General features: G+C 42.4%; 4 protein-coding genes across 10 annotated transcripts in view; 2 read left to right on the forward strand and 2 right to left on the reverse strand.

Moving 5' to 3' along the window:
- The window catches only part of caska (calcium/calmodulin-dependent serine protein kinase a), a 132,125-nt gene that overhangs the window by 43,965 nt on the left and 63,150 nt on the right, over nucleotides 1-25,010 (reverse strand). For all 7 annotated transcript variants that reach the window (XM_084083950.1, XM_084083948.1, XM_084083946.1 and 4 more), the window contains exons 4-5: nucleotides 24,155-24,232; nucleotides 23,848-23,920 (exon numbers count right to left, since the gene is read on the reverse strand). In XM_084083950.1, the coding sequence (XP_083940076.1) occupies nucleotides 23,848-23,920; nucleotides 24,155-24,232 (151 nt within the window). The remainder of the gene's footprint in view (nucleotides 1-23,847; nucleotides 23,921-24,154; nucleotides 24,233-25,010) is intronic.
- On the forward strand, nucleotides 1,808-5,532 carry gpr34b (G protein-coupled receptor 34b). The gene is made up of 3 exons (XM_084084504.1): nucleotides 1,808-2,083; nucleotides 2,737-3,342; nucleotides 3,468-5,532. Exons 2-3 carry the CDS (start codon nucleotides 2,759-2,761, stop codon nucleotides 4,015-4,017), a joined length of 1,134 nt encoding a protein of 377 aa, XP_083940630.1. The 5' UTR covers nucleotides 1,808-2,083; nucleotides 2,737-2,758; the 3' UTR covers nucleotides 4,018-5,532.
- On the forward strand, nucleotides 7,081-9,645 carry gpr82 (G protein-coupled receptor 82; the record flags this gene model as incomplete). Its single annotated transcript, XM_084085359.1, has 4 exons — nucleotides 7,081-7,103; nucleotides 7,821-8,673; nucleotides 9,020-9,157; nucleotides 9,400-9,645. Exons 2-4 carry the CDS (start codon nucleotides 7,825-7,827, stop codon nucleotides 9,643-9,645), a joined length of 1,233 nt encoding a protein of 410 aa, XP_083941485.1. The 5' UTR covers nucleotides 7,081-7,103; nucleotides 7,821-7,824.
- Nucleotides 14,085-14,756, reverse strand: LOC311064679 (NADH-ubiquinone oxidoreductase subunit 8-like; the record flags this gene model as incomplete). The annotated part of the gene is made up of 1 exon (XM_084084591.1): nucleotides 14,085-14,756. The coding sequence occupies exon 1, from the start codon at nucleotides 14,715-14,717 to the stop codon at nucleotides 14,085-14,087; it is 633 nt and encodes a 210-aa protein (XP_083940717.1). The 5' UTR covers nucleotides 14,718-14,756.

The following is a 25,010-nucleotide window of genomic DNA, read 5'->3' on the forward strand; positions in this document are numbered from 1 at the left end:
GGAGTAGGAGAGGGAGAGAAAGAGAGAGAGAGATATGAAGCTCTTCTTTTGATAATTAAAGAGGGACAGCCTCCTATGAATGACAATAATCACATGTATACGACACACCCAAAGCCCCAAACCACAAAGCCCTCAGATCTCCACACACCCTCCTGCCCACCACTAGCACACATGAATAACCAACAGAATCAGAGATTAAAAGCCTTAAGAAACGAATAACTGACAAGCATAGGTTCAAATTTACTAGTGATCATTTTGGCTGCAACCTTAGAGCTCATCTCAATCTTGTGACTTAAACACTCATTCCTTTTGGTGACCACTTAGTAGTTTTGTCTTCTGTTTTTCTCATTTTAACCTCTTCTACTTTCAGTGTAGACTTGGTTGAATGAGACATTAAAAGGTAAATCCCTTCTTTGTCTGTTTTACCCGAGACAGTCTGACTAGCCACGGCAGATTAATGTATGCTATAGGAAGGTGTTGGGGCAGATACTAACCGTAACTCTGAACCATTTACCAAACAGAATAAATCATGTGTTTTCTTAGGCTCCAGTAACTCAAATAGTGATTGTATAACTTAGTGTATTGCACATACCTATGTTACACTATGTTCTTAGAAGTAAGGTAATCATCTGAACTCAATTTAGAATAAAACGAGAGAGTTAATGACATTTTTGTGTGTTTTTAGAATTGCATCCGTTGGTGTCCTTTATTTCAACAACATTAACTGAAACATTACTCCAGGAGTTAATCAGGAGGTGGGAAACAAGGTGAGTAAACAATGCTATGACTTTTATAAAAACATGAAACAACACTAAATCAAAACCTGGCCTAGCATAATATGCTAGGCTATCCAACCATATTATGGTTGGATCGTGAATGAAATGCTAGATGCTTTGAAATAAGGGATAAAGGCCGAGACGATGCTCGGCTGAGGAGAGTGATCCAATGGTGCAACTTCATCAGTCAGTGATTAAGACAGTCAGAGACCTTGATGTTTATAATGTTAAAAAGAGTGGTTGACATTTTGGTAAAATGCACTCCACCCTGTGTGAAGTGTAAATGGTGTTGATAGTGTGATGTGGTGCAGACTGTTGAACCACCAAGACTTTATAAATAGGGTTTTGGTAGCCTATTTACTATTACAAATTGTGAAGTCCTGATATAAAATGGGGCATCTAACTACAAGTTGTCTGAACTCAATAACACCACACCTATAAAATGTCTGATACTGTATTGGGTTTTTCCCACAACTCAACTCATTGCTCTACGTTGAACCAAGACTATTATGCTGGCAACAAAATTCATATTCACTATACAGTAGTAGTACTATGCTTAAGAAACGTTAACTTGAGATGTTGACGTTGGTTTGCGGCTACCGGCGTCTCCTGGGTGGCAATTTAAACTTGTCTCTGGCTATCTTCACTCGCCATTGTTTTGATTACTTGGATGGCATGCATTGGGTATTTCTGAAACCCATCTCTTACATAGCAGAGTACTGTACACTCGACAGGTACCTCTGTATTATAATCAGAGCCCATGTGGGACAACATGCTGTAAACACAAGCGATGAGTGAGTGCTCTGTGGTTCCACGTTTAATCAAAAGTTCTGAACTGCGGCCCTGCCCCAATCTCTCTGTCACCCACTGCTCTGTGGTTTTGAGGCTCTGGCTTCCTTCCTTAAACTATCCAAGAAGCATCACCACATTCTTCTTTTCAGCATTTCTCTGTCTGCTCTCGTGACTCGTGAGCACAGCTGTGTTCAGCTGTACACAAAGTAAAAGAGGAGGGAGCAGAAGAGAGAGAGGATTTGCCTTTGGACCTTGTGGCGTAGTATAGTTTACGAAGGGTGAAGTCTGATATTATGAGGATTGGATGCTAAATGGATGGGGAAGAAAAAGATCCTAGAGGAGATGAGTTTTTCCATCAGATTCAACGAATGGGGAAACAGTGAAATGAGTCAGATGAAAAGAAAGTGCACCGTAGGAGTCACAAGGGAGCTACCGTTCTGTGTTTAATTCTCTGCTGCCACACAGTCACACATAAAACAAGAGCACTCAACAGGTCAATGGACTGCATTCACACGGTGAGTACTACTTTCCTCTGTAAACCATTGGTATCATGTTTTTCTGGTTCTCCCTATGCAAACTTAAAATGTGTTGGGTTTCTATTGGGGGTTCAGATCTCTTGATGTGACCTCATTATTTTTGCACTAAATAAATGATTGTGCACTGTTGGGGAGTACAGCTAGTTAGTTGCAAAACAAAAACAAGCATCACTTCTATAAAATATCCCTTCCCATTAGCTAATCTAACTGATCTTTGGATAAGATGTACCTAAACTAGGCTTAGTTGTAAGGTCTACAAGATAAGCTTGCAGATCCTCTATTTTCGGTGAATTACACGGGCACGCAACAAAATATAACAGGGCTTTAAGTTTCGTTGAGTAGAACTTATCAAAAAAATATCAATGTAATTTAGTTCCTGCTGGGCCTGGTGCTGAGGTAGTCAGCTGGGCTTAGAGGGCAGGATTAATGTTGATCCAGTCCAAAACCACACAGCTGGCCCAGGGCCATCACATACACCAGTGCCAGTGAATGTGAGATCTTCACAAGAGGACCAGAACAACTCCAAAACACATTATACAGTAGTTAATCTGCTAATCATTATAGTAAATAAAACAATTGACAGGCCACATGTATTAAAAAAAACTTTCCCCCCTCTTTTTCTCTATATGTAGTGCTGAGAAACTAATATCCAACATGATGGACAATTTTTTTCTGACGACCACGACTGCCACGAGCACCTTCCTATTCCCAAACACCTCCCTTTTCCTCATCATCAACGACAACAGCCAGGTGACCCCAATAATGACACCTGAACCCTGCCTTATGGACGACAGCTCACTGCAGGTCCCCCTAGCGGTTCTTTACTCGCTGCTTTTTATCCTGGGTCTGGCTGGCAACTTGCTGGCTCTCTGTGTGTTTTTCAGCGTGCACTCCAAAAGGAACTCTGTCCGCGTGCTCCTCATCAACGTGGCCTTTGCAGACCTGCTGCTGGTTGTGTGTCTGTTTTTTAGAGTGCTTTACCACAGCCAAGGTAACCGTTGGCACATGGGTCCTACCATGTGCAAAGTAGTGGGAAACCTCTTCTACATGAACATGTACATCAGTATCACACTGCTGGGGTTGATCAGCGTGGACCGCTACCTGACGATCCAACATGGCATGCAGTACCGGCCAAACGCCAGAAGATGGAGCACTGTTGCCTGTGCCATCATCTGGGTAATGGCATTAGTCACGTGTTTGGTGATGGTGTTCTCGAAGAAAGAGGGGGATGTCAGCAGGTTGGTGATATCTTTAATCAAACAAAATTGACCCTGTCTCAAAGTTTACATTTGATGCAACAGTCCCTGCATGTGTATAGCGTGCTACCAGTATCACTAACTAATAGTCTATATGTCTTGAATAGGTGTTTCCAATATAAGAACCTCCAGAATGCAAAGTGGAAAGCCTACATCAACCTCTCCCTACTGGCTGTCTTCTGGTTCGTATTCTTCGCACTTGTTGTGTCTTATGGGAAGATTGCCCAGAAGCTTTTAAGGACATCACGGGAGAAACCGGACATGCCTAACGCGCACCGATACACCCGGACCGCCAAGAAGTCCTTCTTTGTCCTATTTGTCTTCATTATCTGCTTCGTCCCCTATCACCTGGTCAGGGTGTTCTACATATACTCCCAGATCACACACACTTCCTGTTTCTGGAGGGGTGTGGTCGACAAGGCCAATGAGGTGGCTCTTCTGTTTTCCGCCTTGAGCAGTTGCCTGGATCCCGTTATGTATTTCCTGTTGTCTTCGTCTGTGAGAAAAGAGGTGCTGCGATTGGTAGGCAACATGTTAGTCATACGAGAGGGCATGACCCAGGGGAGCAGCTCCACTGTTGAGGTGGCGAATGGGAATAGGAATTCTGTCAGTAGACAGGCATCAACTGGGATTAGGAATGCTGTCAGTGGACACTAGGCATAGTTAAATCAATGAGGGTTGTAGTGTGCCAGGTCAATCACAACATACATATTCTGTTTGCAATGATATTCATTGTTTATGTTGTCTTTTTGCATTAATCCGAGACCCAACAGAGGTTAGGAAATGGTCTGACAGGCATACGTCAGGACCTCAACAATCTGAAAAGATACCAACTGAAAGTTATTTCAGATTCTGAGATTGCATGACATAACATTTGCCTATAAAATGATGGAGGTGCCAGGTGGCCATTAAGCCATTGTCTTAGCAGTAACAGTAAGTAAGTAGCCTTGGGAACTATGTGGCCCATAGGGCAGGAGCCTGTCTCCTGTTTCTGTAGCGTGAGGCGGCTTGATGTACACCTGCTTCCTCTAGCAATGATGTACAAGTCCACCACCTGGACATGAGTGGCAAGCAGGGAGGCATTTGGTCTCATTTTTATAGTCTTTGGTACAGTATGACCCGGCCAGGGTCATAGCAGTGATCAGCAATAACCTTGCTCTCATGAGGATCAGTGGACAACAAGCAAAGAATTATAAAACGAGCATCACAGAGGGAATTTAAAAAAGCACATGGATGAAATTGAAAACCCTGCATGCACCAAAATCTCTTGTTCTACTTCCTGTTCATAAGATATGACCAATTATGTTGTTTTGACCGTGACCTTGATTTTTTCATGAAAATCCCCGATCCATTCACTAGTTATTTTTTCACAAACAGTATGTGGTCATACACCACATACACACAGACAGGAGTGATTACAAAACTGCCCGTAATTATTGTGTACAATTTTTCTGCTGGACTTCTCTTTATTTCAAACCATTCATTCATGTGCTCAAGCACTGTTGAAATAAAAGCAGCAGATGAACAAAGTGAGCTCACGGACATAGGACATGCTGATACGTTATGATGAAACCAAATGAAAGAGAATAGCAACTTTACAGACTATATAAAAAAGTGGGTAGTCTTGCTAATTCCAGAGATCAGAAGCTTATGGAGAACAAGCCACATGTTTTATTAAGCATGGGTCCATACTGTTATTCAATAATGTTTGAAAAAAGCCAATCTACAAGCTCACAACACGTCACAATGCAACATGTTGTGAGCTAGTACATCTGCCATTTTGAACATTTTCACATATAATGACATGCCCGAAATAGAGGCCGTCAGGTTTAAACTGGTTAAAATGACACTGCTTTTGAGACGAGTGTCAAAGAAACAAGATGCATTTTAAGGCAACACTTCTCTGGTATATATGCATAATTTAAAATGGGTGTAAATTCAATAAATACATGAATAAATAAACTAACTAGCTTTGTATGAGTTGTTCATTTCTGGTTTTGTATGACATCAGTTCAAATATTAATTATACACTGTGATGATAAAGGCACACAGGGAAATGTGAGCCCTCGTCTACAAAACTAACACTCTTTACTGCCCAACCAGTTAGAACAGCAGCACCACCCCAAGGCAGAAGATAAATGGACAATAGACAACATAGAAGAAATTACCATTGAAGAGTGCCCTCCACTGGAGTATGTTTAATGGTGCAAGGTTTAGGGTTTCCAGTGGCAGTGGATTAGCTCATATCTTCTGGCAACTGTGAATACTAATCCAGAAGTTACTTTATTGTGGCTTCAGTGCATTAAAAGAAGATTTGAAACTCATTTGTGAGTGTTCCTTTTAGACACCCACATTTGGCACACATACTTGTATCAGTGTAAAAAATATGCTACTCTTGAATCTTGGCCACATTATTGCAAACCTGTGTTGCTTGTCCCTCCTTCTCTATGCCATTTATGTCTGTCTGTCTCTCTATCTAAATAAATAAATAAATAAATAAAAACTGCCCCCAAAAGAACAGGTTATAATTTATATATCTACATATACAGTAAATGGACTTCTCCGGTAAGCAATACTGTTAAAAACATTATTCTTAACAGTATTGCTTACCGGAGAATGTTTTTTTTTGTTTTTGTAAACAAATAATATAAAAGGAAAAGCAGCTGCATAGGAAAGAAACCATGTACTGGAGGAACAAGGAAGCAGGTCCTACTGTCTGCAGTTTGCAAGTGCAACTTGCAAAGACATTTTGTTCCACACAGGATTCTGGGTGGATTGAAACACATTTCTAGTTGCAACATAGTGTATGGTATATCGCTTCTTTGTTCCAGAATTTCAAAATAAAAATATGTTGCTCATTTTGATTGTTTGTTGTTGTTTATCTTATTTTCAGGAGCTGACAAAGACCAGATTAAGAATATGTGCCCAGACTAGGATCAGAATTGGATTAGAAGAAATGTTGGTGCATAGCAGCAGATAATCCAGCAGTAGATGGCAGTTTATTCTTACCCATTTACATTTTAGGGGCATAATGAATTATGTATCAGAAAATCAGAATACATTTTTGATGTATTTTTGTTCATCCTTGGCCAAAACACTGAAGTATTTCTCAAAATTCAGCCCTCATACTGTACTGTAGATCAGCAGAAAAGGGAAGAACCAAGAGAAAATGAAGAGCTTTAGATCATAGTCTATAACATGATACAAGTGAAACAATATGCTACCACTGAAATACATGCAAGTTATTTCCTGTGTAAGATCAGCTTGTGAAAATGCACCACGGTTGCACAGATAACACCTGTCAAAATGCCAAAACACACTCACACTTTCCATGCTTTATCATATTGTCACTTCCGCAACAATGCATCCAATGATGCTTGACATATGTGCATTACAAATACATTGAAAAGCATTGTAAGCATTTCATCCAGTGTGGCTTACAAAAGGTTAGAGTAAGTGCCATGAGCACTTGGCAAACAACAGGGCAAGTGGTCATAGCATTATAACGAATTAAAATGAAACAGACAAATGAAACATACCTGTAGCTATAGGGTTCTCAGCTACAGTATAATAATACAACTTCCTCTTTCAGAATGACTAGACGGCATCGACGTACAAGAAGCCTCTCATTCTACCTTCCGCTGCCAGTAAATGTATCATCGTCTGTGTGCATTTTGTTAGGGTTAGGGAAGTTGCTGTTGAAAGTCCTGCGATTCCGAATGTAATCAGGACTCTTGTGATTGGTATGTATAAAGCAAACTAGAATTGATCAGAGTGCAATGCCATATTTGTCAATTTAGAGTTGTCAAAAGTAAAAGTTTGTGGCTTGTACTGACAATCATTCAGATAATTACTTATTGATTATATGTTGGCTTATGATGTATTACATGAGGTATATAGTCAATTATGTAACACCTTCTGTATCAACTGTGTCAAAAATAAGCTGGAAAATGTTGTTCAATGATGTTTTACATCTTCTTGGAAGAGGAAATGTTTCTCTGTCACTCTCCAAGTGACTACCAAATGGTCAGCAGAATTAACTATTTACACTGCTCAGCTCATCCCAGGGACAATTTACATTTGTAGTTGTATTTCTCAATATGGCTTTTCACAAATACTGTACATTTCTAGGTCTTATTTCACACTGGTATTTATTTACCATAAGTCCTAGGTTAAGGATTCATCCTTAAAAAGCCCAAGGATAACATCTTTAGTACACTCACAACTGCAGCACGCAACAAGTTTATGTTGTAGACAACTCGAGCAGGATCTTTACCCCAGTGATTCTGGGGATACTGTAACTGTGCTCTGGATGAGGGTTTAGGAATATACCACTTTCAAAGGTATAGGCGTGAAGCTACTGTAAGCCCAGGGCTAACAGGGGTTAGTTTTCACCCATAGCTAAGAGTAGTGTGAAAAGCCCTAATGCTGTATCTCTCTACCCCTTTGTCCATTTGTAGCTCAATGGAGAATTCACCCTACTCTTTCCTGTTGGTTAACAGCTCCCTCTCGACTCTGACCCCTGCATCCCACCCGGACTCCGTGTTCTCCCTCTGTCCTACACGTGCCACCCTCACCTTCCTCACCTGCCTGTATGCTCTCCTCTTCCTCACTGGTCTCCCAGGCAACGCCCTGTCTTTGTGGGTGTTCCTGCATTGCATTTCCTCCAGAACATCCACCCACGTCTACCTGTCCCACCTGAGCTTCTCCAACCTGCTGCTGGTCCTCACCACGCCCTTCCTGGCGTCCTACTACACCAACGGTCTGTCCTGGCCACTGGACGGGTTTGTGTGCCAGCTCGTTCTGTACGTCGCCACCCCTGTGCTCCACATCAACATCTATATCGGCGTGGTCATCCTAACCTGGGTGGCCCTCAGCCGCTTCTCCACCCTCATCCAACACACGCATGCCACCAGGGCCAGTGCTTGCACCACGCTTCTGCCGCACAGCGTCTTTACCGGCCTGAGGAAGGCCTCCGTTGCGAGGGCCGTGTGCGCTACCGTCTGGGTGTTGGCGGTGGGGGCCATCGTGCCCGTGACGGTGTATTACTCTAAAGAGGAAGCCACGAGGGCAGGAGGCGGAGCGGGAGGAGCAGTGGAGGAGGTGTGCTACAGCCCGGCGGTGGAGATAGGGGGCAGTCTGTCCAGGGCGTCCACAGTTTTCGCTGTGGCCGTGTTCTTTGTGTGCTTCCTGCTGGTGCAGCTGTGCTACATGACAGTGTTGCGGCACATCAGGCGCTCATGCCGGAGTACAAAAATCACCGACTCACGGAGGCTGCTGGCACGGGTGTTCCGGAACATTGTGGTCATCCAGGTGAATTGGCTTAGTGTATCAACATCTTTTAAATGTACTGCATTTACCTGCCCATATAAACAAACAGTGGCTATACAAAAATGACTCAACCTCAGATTTTCTCTCATTCCTTTGCAAATGTGGTTTAAACACCAAGGGAGAGTAACTGGGAATTTCAAAGGAAGAAATTATTCTGTTCATGTATCCATGGAAACATTTCATTAAGATATTTTATAAATACGAGTTATTGCGAGTGTATTGCCCTCGCACTAAAGGGGGACTGAACACATTTTATAGTCACTATAAATTTTAATGCACCATATTTGAGACTTTAATAATCAGAACTTCCTTGTCTTACTCTTGCCAGGTGGTTCTGGTTGTGTGTCTTCTACCACACCACATATTCAAGCCCATCTTTGTCTCTTTGGTCCAACAACAACTGACAGTTCCAGCAGCCAGTCCCACCACAAATCACCACTGTCATCCACTTTCCAGTCTCGTTGAGGTGAGCAAATTTGTACTCCAGTAAAGCAATGGGCACTCTTACAGTATTTACTGATCTATAGTACACAGTGTCTATGGCTAGGAAAACACGATGCAATATACGGTATGTAGAGAGATTGTGCTGCATTTTTATGCAAACAATTTGCTATGGTGTGATCAGTATGTCAAGACACAGTCATATAATCATTGTTAAAATTACATACTCTAAAAGAAATATGTATTTTTGTCTTTATCTTCCTCAAGTTGAAAAACTGTCTGCTCCTTCTGACTGCTCTGAGGGGTTCAGCTGACCCTGTGATGTACTTCCTGTTGGACAAGACCTTCCACAACCATGCCATCAGCCTCTTCAGATGCTGGCCACAACCTTCCGGCAGCCAGTCATCTGGCTCAATGACGGACAAAGCCAATGAGAAGAGTCCCTGCCCCAGTGCCCCTGGGGCAGGGACAGAAATCCCTCCAGTAGATAATAGTCATAGGATTGCACTGTAGCCTGTTATGCACTCCAATAAGTCAAATAAAAAAAACACCTGTTATAAACAGTTCATCTTTTACTCAAGAGGGACAATGCCCGTCGCAAGTTGATGATGACATTTGTCCATGTGTGGTGCCGCCCTTCAATGTATGGAATGCATGTGCAAATAAAACATTTAAAATATTGATTTGATGCTCATATTAACCTTAGGAAGTATTAAGTTGTTTTTTATTAGCACATACATTCCATAAATTCCATAGGGATAGAAAACACATGGGCAAATTAAATTACATCATCAACTTGCGACGGGCACTGTCCCGCTTGAAGGAGAATTTTGGACTAAGTTTTTCTTACCTTTTCTATGATGTTATATCTTAAGATGAATGGTACAGTAGAAAAATGTCATAACTCCATCCCGGGTCCGCCACAGCTTAAAACGTGTGCGGATAGGCCTTGCGTTAGATCACATATTTTAATAGCCTTTTTTTTTTTTTGAGATCTGACGTTCATAGTGACAGAACACTATGCAACCAGAAAAAAAGAAAAAGAAAAAAGCAGAAGTCTCGCTAGACGAGATTGAAATCTCAAGATTTCAATCTTGTCTAGTGAGACTTCTGTTGCCTATCCGCGCACGTTTTAAGCTGTGGTGAACCCAGGATGGAGTTATGAAATTTTTCTACTGTACCATTCATCTTAAGATATCATAACATCATAGAAAAGGTAAGAAAAACTTTGTCCAAAATTCTCCTTTAAGTAAAACATGAACTATTTCTAAAATAAAACAAATATTTAAGGTGTTTTTATTTTTAGTTATAGAGGCAATTATAATGTATTAAGGCATATAAGGCTTATTAGCCAGGGATTCTTTTAAGATGTTACTGATCATTGGCAAACATTCAGAAAGACAGTTTGGTGTCATTTGGTTTGCCTGTGTTTGTGTATTTGTCTTTAAGTAATTAATTGTCAGGTACTGGGACTGGCATGCACTAATTGTTGTGCATGCAACTCTCATTTAATGGTTTCTCAGACAGTGGGTGCTCTCACTCATTATGAATTGACCAGAGCAGATGTTGAAGAATATGTGTACTGCTCAGTGGGACAACAAACTAAATGTAAAAATGTCTTTATGGCCCTCTGCTATTTTAAATCATGGGTAGGCAGGTCTGACCAATATTGCAGTCCTTTGAACTCTTTTTTGCATGGTCCTTCTGTCCATTCCAAAATGTGGGATTAAGAACTTAAAGGCCTTTCACCGCAAACACAAATTTCTGCATGGATTATGGCTAGGAACGTTGATTTAAATAACATTTGAGATCATATTCAATTGATTACATTTTTGTACATGTATTGAAAGTTCATTAACGTGCACTGTCCCGTAAATAAAGAAAGAAAGACATGAAATAATTTTGTGGGTTATAATGGAAGCTTACACATCAGGTTGGAACTTTCATGCATCAGTTTTTCTGCAACTGTGTTGCAGAATTCTGTCTGCAAAAACACAGATTTGACCAATGAAATCTTTCTTTCTATCTCTTTCCTTTCCCATTTTGCTCACACAACTCACTCTGGCTATGAGGAAATGTACAGTATACTATAGCTTCTATATGCTTGTAAAACATGACTTTGTTTGCTATGAAGTTTTGCCACAAAGTCTTGGTCAGAGCTTTCAATGGGTGCCAGGGACCCATGACCAACAATCCCATAGAATATACTGTAGGCTGTTGATAAAACAACATACTATACCGATATGTTGATTTTCTTTTTTGAACATTTATCAGCTATTTTCCATTGCTAATTCACTGAGAAAGGCCACAACATGCACACAGCGTGTTAGGCTGAACAACACACTTTAATAGTTGTGAAACTATTGATGTGACATAGAGATCTGCAACGATCAAATGATGATCTATTCCCAGTTGTCATTGTGTTTTTGTCTGTGGTGCTGAAATTGTAAAATCCTTCCCATCCCTCTCTCATTCTGTCTATGTCTTTGCATTCTGGTCCCACAAGACACAAAACTAAAAAATAAACTGTTTTATGGCTGCCGTTGGGAGTGGAACACAACACAACGCAGGTGGTAATGGTCAGAAATGCAGCAGGAGAGGGATAAGTACACACTACACAGTAGAGCAAGGCTCTATCGTAAGGTCCCTGGTTCAATTCCCAGCACCTCTTTGCTTCGTGCTGTAGTGTTCCTGAGCAAGACACTAACCCCTAATAGTTAGAGAACTATTAAAAGTTAAAGTAAATGCAGATAACACATTTCCCGGGGATCAATGCAAGTTAACAAAAAATGTAATAATCTATCTATCTGGCTGTTGTTGAAGTATCTCCGGAGCCTATCTCCTGTTTCCTTCTTTTTTTTTCTCTGTGAACTGAGTGGGTGTTTCTTATTAACTCATTCAGTGCCCAGCTTATTTATGGAGTGCCACAGCCAAAACATTTTTTGGACGTCTTAGACGTCCAGTGGCACTCGGGGCTTATATCAACGGACGTCTTAGATGTCCAGTGGCACTGAATGAGTTAAGTAGATGGGTGTTTCAAATATTTTTCCTTTGCTTAATGTTTTATGTAAAGCACTTTGAATTGCCTTGTTGTTGAAATGTGCTATACAAATAAACTTGTCTTGCCTTGCCTATAAATGCGAAAAATATGTATGCGTGTGTGAGTGTATCCCCCACATATCTTAAAGATATTTTTGGCACTTTTTCTGCCTTTAATTATAGTTAGTAGTAGAGATGGAGAGGAAACAGGGGGAGAGAGATGGGGAGAGACATGCAACAAGGACCATCGGGAACGGCACTCGAACCCGCAGTGCGCTGTCAAGCTACTTATGAGCGTAGGTGCCCGGACCCCAAGGCCAGCGGTCCGGGCGCCCCACATATCTTAAGAACCGCCCGACCGATTGACTTCAAACTTGCTGTGCATGTCGCAGAAGACGCAAGGGAGTGTAAAAATAACAAGACCAGGAGACCTGGTTCTGCCAGACCCAGAATAAATTCCCTTTTATGCCCATGTATGGACGAAAGGGGGACGAAATTCAGAGGTCCCTTTCATGCCCATGTATGGACGAAAGGGGGACAAAGCCTCATGTAGGCCGACCCCTTGGGTCTGGCAATAATAGGATGCCAACATAATGTGTTTATGTATAATGTCTGTATGGAATTTCTGACGCGTTGCTAAGTGGTCTATATGTACTGTACATATGTAGCCGTTCTTATTGTGTCTGAACAGTAGCCTGAATATCAGACTGAAGCTGCGTGGAGCTTCAGTCCACTCAGAGAGTGGGCAGGGTCTATGGTCTGGAACTAGGCTAACTGAACAGCCTAAAGCCTGAAACATACTCCACGTAAGTATGTGAATGACAACACCTGGCCATGCTGCCACAAATGCACTTCCCTGGTGAACATACTGTATGCAGTGTGTGCACTTATGTACTGGTGGAGGTAATAGTGTTGAATTCGCCATTATACAGTGCTTTTCCCCCCTCTGTTTACCAATTAATGTCTGTATGCATCAGCTATCTTGTTTAGCAATTGTGTATAAATGACATCTATTATGAGCCATTACAGTATGTGTGTGGGACATATGAGGTGAGTACGGGGAAAGGGAGGAAGTATGATGATGGGGCTGCTCTGTGAAGTGTAGCCGTTGCAGGTGTCTGTCCCCCAAAGGGCCTAGGCCTTCAGAATGAAGCAAACTGGCAATAGAATCAAATAAAATACACTCCATTGCGTTTAACATACCCACAGACACGCCAGAGGAAGGAAGGGAGACAGCAGAGGAGGAGCTGGCACAGGGCGAGAGAGATGGTATAGATACACACAGACAACTGGGTATTTCACCTACATTTGAGACAGCGCCACCACTCTGGGGTAAAGGCAAAATGCAGTTCTCCTCCATGCAATCCCTATTAGAGGAATTGTAAAATACCTCTTTTATTCGTTATCTGCATTTACTTTTACTTTCCCATATGGTTGATATCCCATGACTCATCTGTTATTTATCTTAATACACAGCCCACAATATCCTACATTACAATTGCCTAATGGGTCGTTCGGTGGACCCATGTGGCCCCGTCACTATGACTCAGACATAACTATATAAAGTTCACTATGACTCAGACATAACCATATAAAGAGTTCCCACTGCAGCTCCACCAAAATATGGTGCGTGTCATCATACCCAAACAAACCGTGTCATCATGACATCAGACTCTAACAAATCATATAAGGATCCATATAAGGAGCTCCAGGTGCGCATGTGTCCCCTGAGTGCCTCTGATATGGCCATATGGGCCCATATCGGCGGTGCGACTGGGAAGGTAGCCAAAATTATGTACATTATGGATGTGTGTGCGTTTCAGAGAGGTATTATGATATCATGGGCTATTATTGTGTGTGTGTGTGTGTGTGTGTGTGTGTGTGTGTGTGTGTGTGTGTGTGTGTGTGTGTGTCTATCGGTAGAGATAATCTGCTTTTATGTTGGCAGCAATCTCGGCTTCCCACTTGTCTCCGTTGTTGAGCAACTTCTCCTTGTTATAGAGCAGCTCCTCGTGGGTCTCTGTGGCGTACTCAAAGTTGGGGCCCTCTACGATAGCGTCCACAGGACAGGCCTCCTGACAGAAGCCACAGTAGATACATTTGGTCATGTCGATGTCGTAGCGAGTCGTCCTCCTGCTACCGTCAGCGCGCGTCTCCGCCTCGATGGTGATGGCCTGGGCAGGGCAGATAGCCTCACACAGCTTGCAGGCGATGCAGCGCTCCTCTCCTGAAGGGTACCTGCGCAAGGCGTGCTCCCCTCTGAAGCGGGGTGATAGAGGTCCTTTCTCAAACGGATAGTTGATAGTGGCGGGTTCCCTGAATAGGTAACTCATGGTCATACCCAGTCCCCTGAACAGCTCTGTCCACAGCAGAGTCTGAGCAGCACGGTCTGTAATGGACCGGAGATCCGTAGGAACATCCTGAGCATTTACATACTTGAATCCTTCCCTCTGTACTGATACTGAGAACGACCTCACTAGACTCTGGCTGGCCGTAAAGGTGCCTGGCCTTGACACAGAGTATAGTAAGCGCAATGTCGCAGCCATCACGTCTTTAACATGCACAGGCTGCTATTTGGATTTCTCAATCAGAAGAGCGGACGATTGCGGGACGGACCTGGCATGCACAGAGACACCAAGGTTTATATAAGTGTCTACGTGCCAGTATAGTGCCCATACATGGGTACGTTACGTTTGTGACATGGAGATTTTCAGGCGTCTACGCCCCTTGAAAGTCTACATATATGGGCATGCTTAAATGGCTGCAGCCTACAGGCAATCTGAAGGCAACATAAAGGGGAAAGACTTTGGAGTCCAACCTCACCGCTATTTTTGTATAAGCAGTATAAGTTATAAAAGGTACCTGTTTAGGAAACATTCAGGGCATAGTTGCCAGCAATAGCCTATATATGGATATCCCCATAGATGGAGATAATAGACCTGCAAAGTCGTCATAGAGACCCAAACGTGCCATATGTACGGAGTCTGACATCAGCGAACCCTTCCCCGAAACTCCACGTATAGACATAGCCATCACGTCCAGGGCTGAAGTCTTGATCCCATATTTGGCCATAACTAACATCGGCAGCTCCATATATGGAGACGTCTGACACTATCTGACATCATCATAGTGATGTCAGGACCGCAAGCCAGCATTATAAGAAGAGGCTCGAAACCTCTCAGATAGGCACGTTCCAGAGCGATTCCGAGAGACATCTTAACTCTCTCCCGAGTACCAGGAGATTGGCTGGCCTTACAACCCAGTTAATCACAGATTGCATATTCAGGACGACTAGCTGGCCTTACAACCCAGCTAGGCCTTCAAAGTGGCTCTTGAGTCCGGTTCTAAAGAACCAGTCGATTATCATTGTTATAGTACCTCTTGTTGAATACATCTACTTTTGCAGAACGGACAACGGACGGACACACACACGGACGGCCAGGCATTCGGCCAGGCGGAGAAAAAAAAAAAGAGCAAATAAATAACTATTCACACACACACACACACACAGGGCTGTTCAAATTGGGCAAGCGGAAAATTTCCTTAAGTCACACTTGTTTACCCCAATCAATGTAATCTGCAGTATCTTAATCAAAGGAATTTTTCCCCACAAATTTTCTCAGAGCAGCACTCTCCTCACCAAGTGATTACTGCAGTAATTCACATCATTTCCCCAATTGTTCAGCCTCATTACAGATGCCGATGGCCCACATGAAAGTGTGTGTGTGCGTGTGTGTGTGTGTGTGTGTGTGTGTGTGTGTGTGTGTGTGTGTGTGTGTGTGTGTGTGTGTGTGTGTGTGTGTGTGTGTGTGTGTGTGTGTGTGTGTGTGTGTGCGTGCGCGTGCGTCAATAATGTGTGTGTGTATACGTGTGTGCCGATGTTCGTCTGCTGAGGCTGTGTTCCTCTCAGTGGTCGACGAAGTACTTGAGCAAAAGTACAGATATTAATGGTAAAATTGACTCCACTACAAGTAAAAGTAGCTCAGTTAAAAAGTTACTTGAGTAAAAGTACATATGTAATTGCTTTTAAATACTTAAGTATTCAAAAGTACATGCTTTTAAAAAATACTTAAGTTCAAGTACATGTAAAAGTAAAAGTAGATTGTGTTTTTGTTGTTTTTTATATCAATGCATTGTGGGTCTATCAATGTATTGCTTTTCACAATGAATTTATAGAGCCTTGTAAGCAGAGATGTAGTTTGTCTTCTCTATTTGAAAATGTATGTGTTTTTGTACTGTGATAGGTTTCCTTCTTTGGAGAACACAGTGTGTGGCCAATTGCATTTTATGGAAGAAGGGGAAAAAAAGAAAAAATAACAGCCAACCTAAAAGTAACTAGTACTTCACAGCCTTCCTAGAAATGTACTTGAGTAGAAGTAAAATATTTGTCATGGAAATATACTTGAGTGAAAGTAATAAGTATAAAAAAAATCTAATACTCATGCAAATACTCAAAATCTGTACATAAGTACAGTACTCAAGTAAATTTACTCCATTACTGTCCACCACTGGTTCCTCTCACCTAAAAAAATGTTTCAGTGTCTATCCACCATTGTGAGTGGATGAGTGATTGCTGTTTTTGTTTTGTTCAATGTGAAAAGTCCATCACACTTAACTCAGGAGCGGTGTGACTCACAGCTGGGTGTTGAGACCGCTACTCTGCACAGATCAAGGGATGGATGGATGAGGATGAAACATGCAGCTACAGATTCTAACACTGGTGGGATACTGACTACCTGTCAGTACACTAAAGTGGAGTTTAGTCACCAAACTTGGGGCAGAAAAAACAGTCTGTGTGAATCTGAGCGTGTGTGTGTGTGTGTGTGTGTGTGCGTGTGTGTGTGCGTGCGTGCGTGCGTGCGTGCGTGCGTGCGTGCGTGCGTGCGTGCGGACGGACACATGTGTGCATGCAAGTGCTGTGGAGGCTCATTGTCAGAGCTTTTATGTCCTGACACCACAAGGCCCATTGCTTGCCATTAGGGAAGCCATTAGCTTTGACCATGTAGCCACCCATTATCACACAAACAGCACGAGCAATGCTGCTAATAGCCCCCTGTGTGAAACAGGAACAGGGCCTGAGTGGACTGCTGCCATTTTACCTTGTAAAAACAGCTGACACTCAAGTGCCCGATGGGGAAATAAGACCCTTCCCCGGCTCCCTTAATTCCAGACATTCATATTGGAGAATGTGACATTTGCACCGGAGCGAGACTTCACAGTGCAGAGGAGAGGCTGACACAGATGCAGCGAGCCAGACAGACAGACTGCTGATAGTAAGACTGACTGATTGACTGCTTTATAGATGGAAAAGCTGTGACTGATTTATCTGAGTGATCAACAGACACACAGATAATTCAAGACGTCTAGACAGATGGATATAACATACAGTAGACAAAGAATAAACCCATGGGAAGATCAGATCTTTCCTGCAGTGTCTGGTTCTGTTTTCTGCCCAAAACAAATACTCTGCTGCAAACAGCATCTCCAACTCACGCCTCCTGTCCTACAACCTCCATGAAAGACAACATACAGGATCAGATAAACATCAGGTTTTAAGAGGTCCAACACATGCACATATCTCTGTTTCTCTGTACTAATTGGAACATTCCTGTCTGCCATTGTTTACTTCTTTTCACAATTACAGCATCTGATACGCACCATTAGGTACCATAAGTCAGAGGCTGTGTGTTCTGGTCAGTTGAAGTTATAATAATTACCAGCGGGATGAATGTCAGACTAAAGTCTTCTACAAAGCAAATAACAGCTTCATTAACCCATAATAACACATACACACACTTTAATATAGACTAATCAGGAGTTAACTTTCTGATGTGAACCATTTAGCTGAAATAGCATTACGAGCCATGGCATGTACAACAAGCATTCAAATGTCCCATCTACATGCAGGAACAGTATGCAGAGTTTCAGCTGAACTACCACTGAAATAAAGTCTGGTCTCCTTCCATCAGCTTCCATGACAACTCACACCATCACAGCAGTATGCCTGTTAAAAGGAAGCATGTGACTTTTTTCGGATCTGTGTTTATAGTTAAGCATAATCATGTTAATGAATTCCTTAACCTACTTCAAGTACAGTATGCATCATCTAGATCCCTGCATAGCAGTTCCAACATCCGTCATCACCTAAGTGTGCCCCTATTTGCGTATCAAAGATAGCGTGCAAAATGCAAGACATTTCCGGAACCCACATCATACATGCATTCATTCCAGCGGCTCTGTGAAAACACATTCTTCTTTTTAAGAACCATTTGGGCTTGTTGGAGCTGGTATTCAGGTCTACAAGTTCTGCATTCAAAACTTGAGAGTGGGATAAACAGATGCTATCATTTTGGATTGCCTCCGCATTGCTGTAGCCCATCTCTATGCAAACTGTAATGTAACCACACACACACACACACACACACACACACACACACACACACACACACACACACACACACACACACACACACACACACACACACACACACACACAGCCATTGCAGCCGTCTTCAGTGGAGGTCTGTGATGAGGCAAGGAGAAAGATAAATACTGCTAGACAAACAGCGTCTCAGTGATTTATGAACATCAGGATTCAAGTGAATTCAATGACTTTGACTTTCATCCGTGGAAGAACGTGGCAGACTCAAACCTATCCATATTCAACAAGGACACTCTCACCATGTGTGTACGCGTCCATAATGTGTGTGCACAGTTCAACACTATGTGTGCGCGCGTGTCCGTGCGCGTGTGCCCGTGCGCGTGCGCGTGTGTGCACTCCATAACAAAGCACTCACACACAGCGAAACTCTAGAGAGATGCCCCCTCAGCCAGCTGGCCATGGAACTCCGGGCACAAACACAAACAGAGCCACGAGATAGAAAACCCATCGGACCAAACAAAATTATAAAACAGCAAAAGGAAAACTACCTGACACATTGGAAAGAAGCAACACAAAAGCAGAGTAAACTAGAATGCTATCTGGCCCTAAACAGAGAATACACAGTGGCAGAATACCTGAGCACCGTGACCGACCCAAAACAAAGAAAAATCTTAACTAGATACAGACTCAGTGAGCACAGTCTTGCGATCGAGAAAGGTCGTCACAGGCAGACCTGTATCCCGAGAGAAGACAGACTATGCACCCACTGCACACAAAAGGAAGTGGAAACCGAGCTACACTTCCTAACCGTCTGTCCATTGTACCAAGACATCAGAGACACATACTTCCCACAGATTACAACCACACACAGAGACTTTGAAAACATGACCAACGACAAAAAACTCCCATATCTGCTGGGCGAAGTACAACAATGTGCAAACACAGCAGCAAGATTCGTGAGTTGTTGTGATAGGAGAAGGATATCGAACGGAACACAACCACCCTAAAGACTAATCATTGTGTATATTCCTGCACTATACCTGCACCCAGTGATCTTGGTACATAGAAATAGATCTATTGAAGATTCTGACTTTCAAATGTACATTTTTTGTTTTGATTGTATTGCTGTATTGTTGTATTGTGCTTTTTGCTTTGGCAATGTAAACGTATGTTTTCTCATGCCAATAAAGCCCTTTGAATTGAATTGAATTGAATTGAATTGTGTGTGTGTGCGTATGTGTGTGTGTTTGTGTGTGCGCGAGCATGACCACATGTGTCCAACTCTATCTCTCGTGGAGCGCATAAATCCGAGGCAGAGGATCTGATAAAACAGAGACAGGACACTTGCTGCAGAGTCAACGGTTAAATGGTGATAACGGAAGTGAAAGCCACCCTGTGCCAAAGTCAAAACTCACAAAGTTAAGCCTGCGTTAGTTATACTTAATTGTGCATGGGTGTCACACACCCGAAAATAGCAGATCTACACATCGCAACTAAGTTTAACTCAGGGATCATTCAACTCACTTGTAGTCTTCATCATATTGATGAGTTTATCTTGACTTAAAACTTTTAACCTTTAATGTTGCTCTAGTCTAGAGTCTAGACTCTAGACTAATATCTACACTAGCATTAAATGGGAATGTAATGCTACATTTGAGTGGTCCAGGGATTATGTATTTTTGTAGGCGGAAGGAGGAAATTTGAGTTTTCCTGATTCCCTCAACACAAAACCTATGGGATTTTTCCAGTGGAGTTTTGATTAGTGCAAAAAATAAACTCTGTGGCAAATAAAGTTCATGATACTTAATGTGCATGTTTTGTTCAGCAAGATAATCTTCACAACCACTTTTATCATTATTTCAGCTTAAAAGGAGTAGTTCACCCAAAAAATTACTTATTTTCAATTGCCAGAGGTAAAAAGCAAAACGCCTTTTTTTAAGCTTAAAAATGTATGATTGCTGTATTATACAGTATGGTATAAAAAGGTGAAAATATGTTAAGCGTACAGTATGTGACCTTATTTATTACAGACCTTATTTCAGGCATCTAACCAAAGACCCATACAAAATGTTTACTTTGAGATGAGGGAAATGGAAGTGCAAAAACACTAACTTGTTTCCATGTTTTAGGACTTAAAACTTCTGCACCATATTAGAAGGAATATACCATACTCACACATGGCGATATTTTGCTCTTAGAGTGCAATGCCCCCTCAACTCAGATACTCAAGACGTGACATTGACTAGCTGCAAGTGCTTCCAACATCTCTGGGTGTGTGCTGGTATTCAAACCTCCAGAGTGTTTCTGATCGTGTGTAAATTAGGAGGTTGTGTGTGTCAGCTCAGTATGAGAATTGTTCAAACTAGAAAAATTCAAACTTCGGGCATTTGGCACCTTCCTACGTGAAAGGCCCACATGCCCCCCGCCACTGCCTGGCCTCCTCCCAACTGTACCCATCACCTTTGAGTGATGGGGACAGTTACTCCCTCCTCATCTCCACAGTAAAAACATATACGCTGCTGGTTGTGTGTCTGCTGGAGACGGTTGTGTTACTTGCTGCCCATGAGCGAACACAAACTGAGTAGTGATGGAAATGGGAATTATTGTTGCTTTCACAAAAAGGTTTTGGCGTGTACATTGTCCAAACGACATGTGATTGGTATGAAATCCAATTCACTTGTGATATTGTTTTATGCCTACAATCTGTCAGCAACGTACCATGTACTGTTTTGAAAACATGTTGGCTGCGGTCATAATCCACCTCCCTACATGCCGTCCCTTATTGCTGTTGCATTGTCCGAAAATAGACAACACTGTATCGTGTGGTCAGTGTCATTACACATGTAAATATATTAAGCCACAACAAACACAACCAGATGGCAATTAATTAATGGAGAGAGATAGCACAGTTTGTCCACTGCCAGGGCACTCAGGGCACCTTAGTGGCCAAATTATGAGGCAAAATCCACCCTTTTCTAATTGTAGTATAAGATGGGAGGCAGTGGTGGAAAACACACAAGCCTGCCGATGAAATCTGTCAGAAAACAGGCCTTGCAACATTGCAGGTTATGTAACTTTATCAAAGCAGTGTCTGGGACAGTAAATAAAATAAAAATAAAAATAAAATAAAGATCTCAGCGAATAGGAATTTGTGCGCTGCTGAATGCAGTATCATTGCTGTGGTCAGTATGATACACTGTGTGAACATATTGATTCTGTAATTCTACTGAGTTGGACTGACATAGCTAGACTGCTACTGTGGTCAACACAAACAGCAAAACGCCACCCGGAGAGATTCCGACAATGGACAGAATGAAAACCTATACAGCACAAGTGTAAATTAAAACCCACAGTGCAGCAACGGCAGCCGCACTACTGGCAGTAAAGTCTAGCAGAAATAGGAGAAAGGAAAGCCTGTAAAGATTTGTGAATGGAAGAGATACAGTACAAGTCAAATAACCACTCCCTCTTTCCTCCTCTGTCTCCAACACACACACACACACACACACACACACACACACACACACACACACACACAGCTGGCTCTGTCCTCCCATGCCCCTGAACTGACTGACTGGCAACCTCATTACTCACGCAGAGACAATGGAATCGTGAGGGCTCAGCCAGGGAGCCAGGGCAGGAGAAAGCAGGGTAAAGACAGAGGACAGACGGAGAGATAGGTCCAGATGACTAATACAGTATGCCAGCCCGTATGCTTAGGGAGAGATAGTAATCCACAAGCTGGGAGCTGACTGCAGCCGTATAATATGCATTACGAGTCTCTGGGATAGGCAATAAAACACGTATACAAAGGAGCACCACTAGCAGGCTCCCTGAATGCGATATAAAAACCATTAAATTCACAGTCGCAGGGAGCTGCCAGGGGAATTGTGTTTCACTCTGCTTATTTGTGAATGTTGAGAGCGAGATGCAGACAGAGGAGATGAGAGGCGTTCGTTGGAAGGAAAGACTTATTAAGAGTTCTGATGGGACCAGGATGCTTTTACTCATTGTGCCGGTTTGTGGGCTGAAAAAGTGTTTCTTTGAAATACTACAGGTTCAGGGTTACCTACAGAACACACACATACTCATATATTGCGGCTGGGAATTCCACATTCCCAGTATGGCATTCCCATTTTTACTGGTGGCAGATTTATTATACCGAAGAGATGCAAAAGAGATGTAACTTAACAGAAGGATGATTCACACACACACACACACACACACACACACACACACACACACACACACACACACACACACACACACACACACACACACACACACACACACACACACACACACACACACACACACACACACACACACACACACACACACACACACACACACACACACCAACCATCCAATCAATACATGTACATTGTAAATACATGTACTTGAGTCCACACACATACAATCATTTACATTTGAGTCTATTGTATGTGTAGGTGGAGGCACACACAATCATGGACTCAGGCATACATACAGTATGCATACAAACAAACCAACTCAAGGTGAAGATGAAACATTCATAGAAAGGGCAGAACAGACAGATGACATATTGATAACTCAAAGTTGCAAGTGAAATAGAAATATGAAAATCATAGTTCATTGTTTTCCACCGGTCAAAGTGCACTGTGAACCTGCAGGTCTGCTGTCAATCACAAACCACTTTGTCTGACCACCTACCTATATTTACCACAGTGAGTTGTTAGTACAGTTTGTGTATGTAACACTGTGTGTGACAACAGCCTGCCAAAATCTGCATTGCTCTGCAGCATCCAACAGAGGCCAAGGTCACACTGGAGACCATCCCTTCATTTGGCTCTGATCGCAGAGATCATGCAGGCTCAGGCCATTTTACTAAGTGAATTTGTGTAAAAACACCTCCCCTCTCTCTTTGGCTCTCCGTTTTTCAATGTCTCCTATCTTCCCAACAAGAGTCCTTCAATCAAGGAGACAGGTGCAAACACAAAAATAAAAAGGCTATTAATCGTTTTGGTTTCATGCGCAAGAAATCAAGAGAGCCTTGAGAAGAACAGAGTAATCAAAACAAGAGTAGTGGAGAGTCAGCCATTTGCTCTCTCTGTGTTTTTATCTGGAAAATGTCAAGTCTAAGGTCACGGTGCAGAGAGAAAAAAAAAAAACTAAAGCAATTCAACCCAACATTTATTCAACAAGGCCTTTGTAATGTGGTGTACTAACTGAGTTGTTGCGTTTTCTCAGACTGCACCACTTCCTGATAGGCCAGGCAACAATAAGCAACCCAAACAACTTCTAGTCGGGAATACCTTGACATCTCGATGAATGACATTGTTGTCATGGCAATACCGTAGCGCCTCGAGGATCTGTCTCATGTAGTGACTAAGGAGAGAATAGAAAAGCGCTGTCACAGCAATGTCACAAAAGAGAACAGCGCAAATTACAACACCAAAGTCATTTGAAAGTGTTTATCTGCATGTCAATGCAATATAATATACAGTAATATGGTGAGAATGTGACGTTCTGCATTGATATGTGTACCAACTTTATCGAGCAGTGATTTGGAGCCGTCATGGAAGAATGAATTATGAGCTACTGTATATGCACAAATCTCACCTGGCAACTGCTTCACTGTAGACAAAGCCGGCATCTGCCCTCTTTACAATCTCAAAGCACAGGTCTGCTCCATCCATGCTGAGAGAGAGAAGGCAAGGGGGGTGGACAGAAAGGAGAGGGGGTCAGTGTGATATAAAGGTCAGTGCAGGCATCCAGGAGGAAAGGAAAGGTCACTCTTATTAAAACCTCAACACTGTTTGTCCCTGGCTGCTTGTAGAGGTGAATAGGCATGGTTCAAGAGAGGAAGACCAGTAATTATGTCTCGTCTCTGTGGATCGCAGTGATCGTGCGCGTGCGTGTGTGTGCGTGCATTTCAGTCAGAACAACAAAAAAATATATATTTACCGAAGCACATGGAAGTATTTCACGGAGATTAGAATATTTGTGAACAGTAATGCTGCTCTACGATATTAATCGAGTCCCCAGGAGGAGAAGGTATTACTGTAACTAAGAGGTTTAGCACTTTGCATTGAAAAAGCCCTGCAGATTAATTTACAATAATGATGTGCCTCAAACAGCTTCTCAGAATAGTTAAGATCTGATTCTTGCTCGAGGTGACAGCGTGGCTCAATGCGTAGGCCAGCAGTGCCCGTCACAATCGATGCAAGCTGTTAGGGTTGGGCTTTTATGATATGGTCATTGAGCCACACAGCATCCACTCAATTTAGCCTACTTAGCTTACTTACACAACTACACATGCACGCACTGACCATGCTACAAATTGAGTGTGTGTGTGTGTGTGTGTGTGTGTGTGTGTGTGTGTGTGTGCATAGCGATTATTCTATCGATTACTTTCGATTTACTTTTTTAATTGAATAATCGAGAAGCATGTTTTTTACATCCTATACTATATTAT

Source organism: Gymnoscopelus microlampas (genome assembly GCF_963454915.1).
Source record: "Gymnoscopelus microlampas genome assembly, chromosome: 17".
NCBI lineage: Eukaryota > Metazoa > Chordata > Actinopteri > Myctophiformes > Myctophidae > Gymnoscopelus > Gymnoscopelus microlampas.

Coding starts and splice junctions, on each gene's coding strand:
- gpr34b (XM_084084504.1), top strand. CDS start 2,759: ATGATGGACAATTTTTTTCTGACGACCACGACTGCCACGAGCACCTTC. Junction 3,343..3,467: donor AAAGAGGGGGATGTCAGCAG/GTTGGTGATATC, acceptor TGTCTTGAATAG/GTGTTTCCAATATAAGAACC.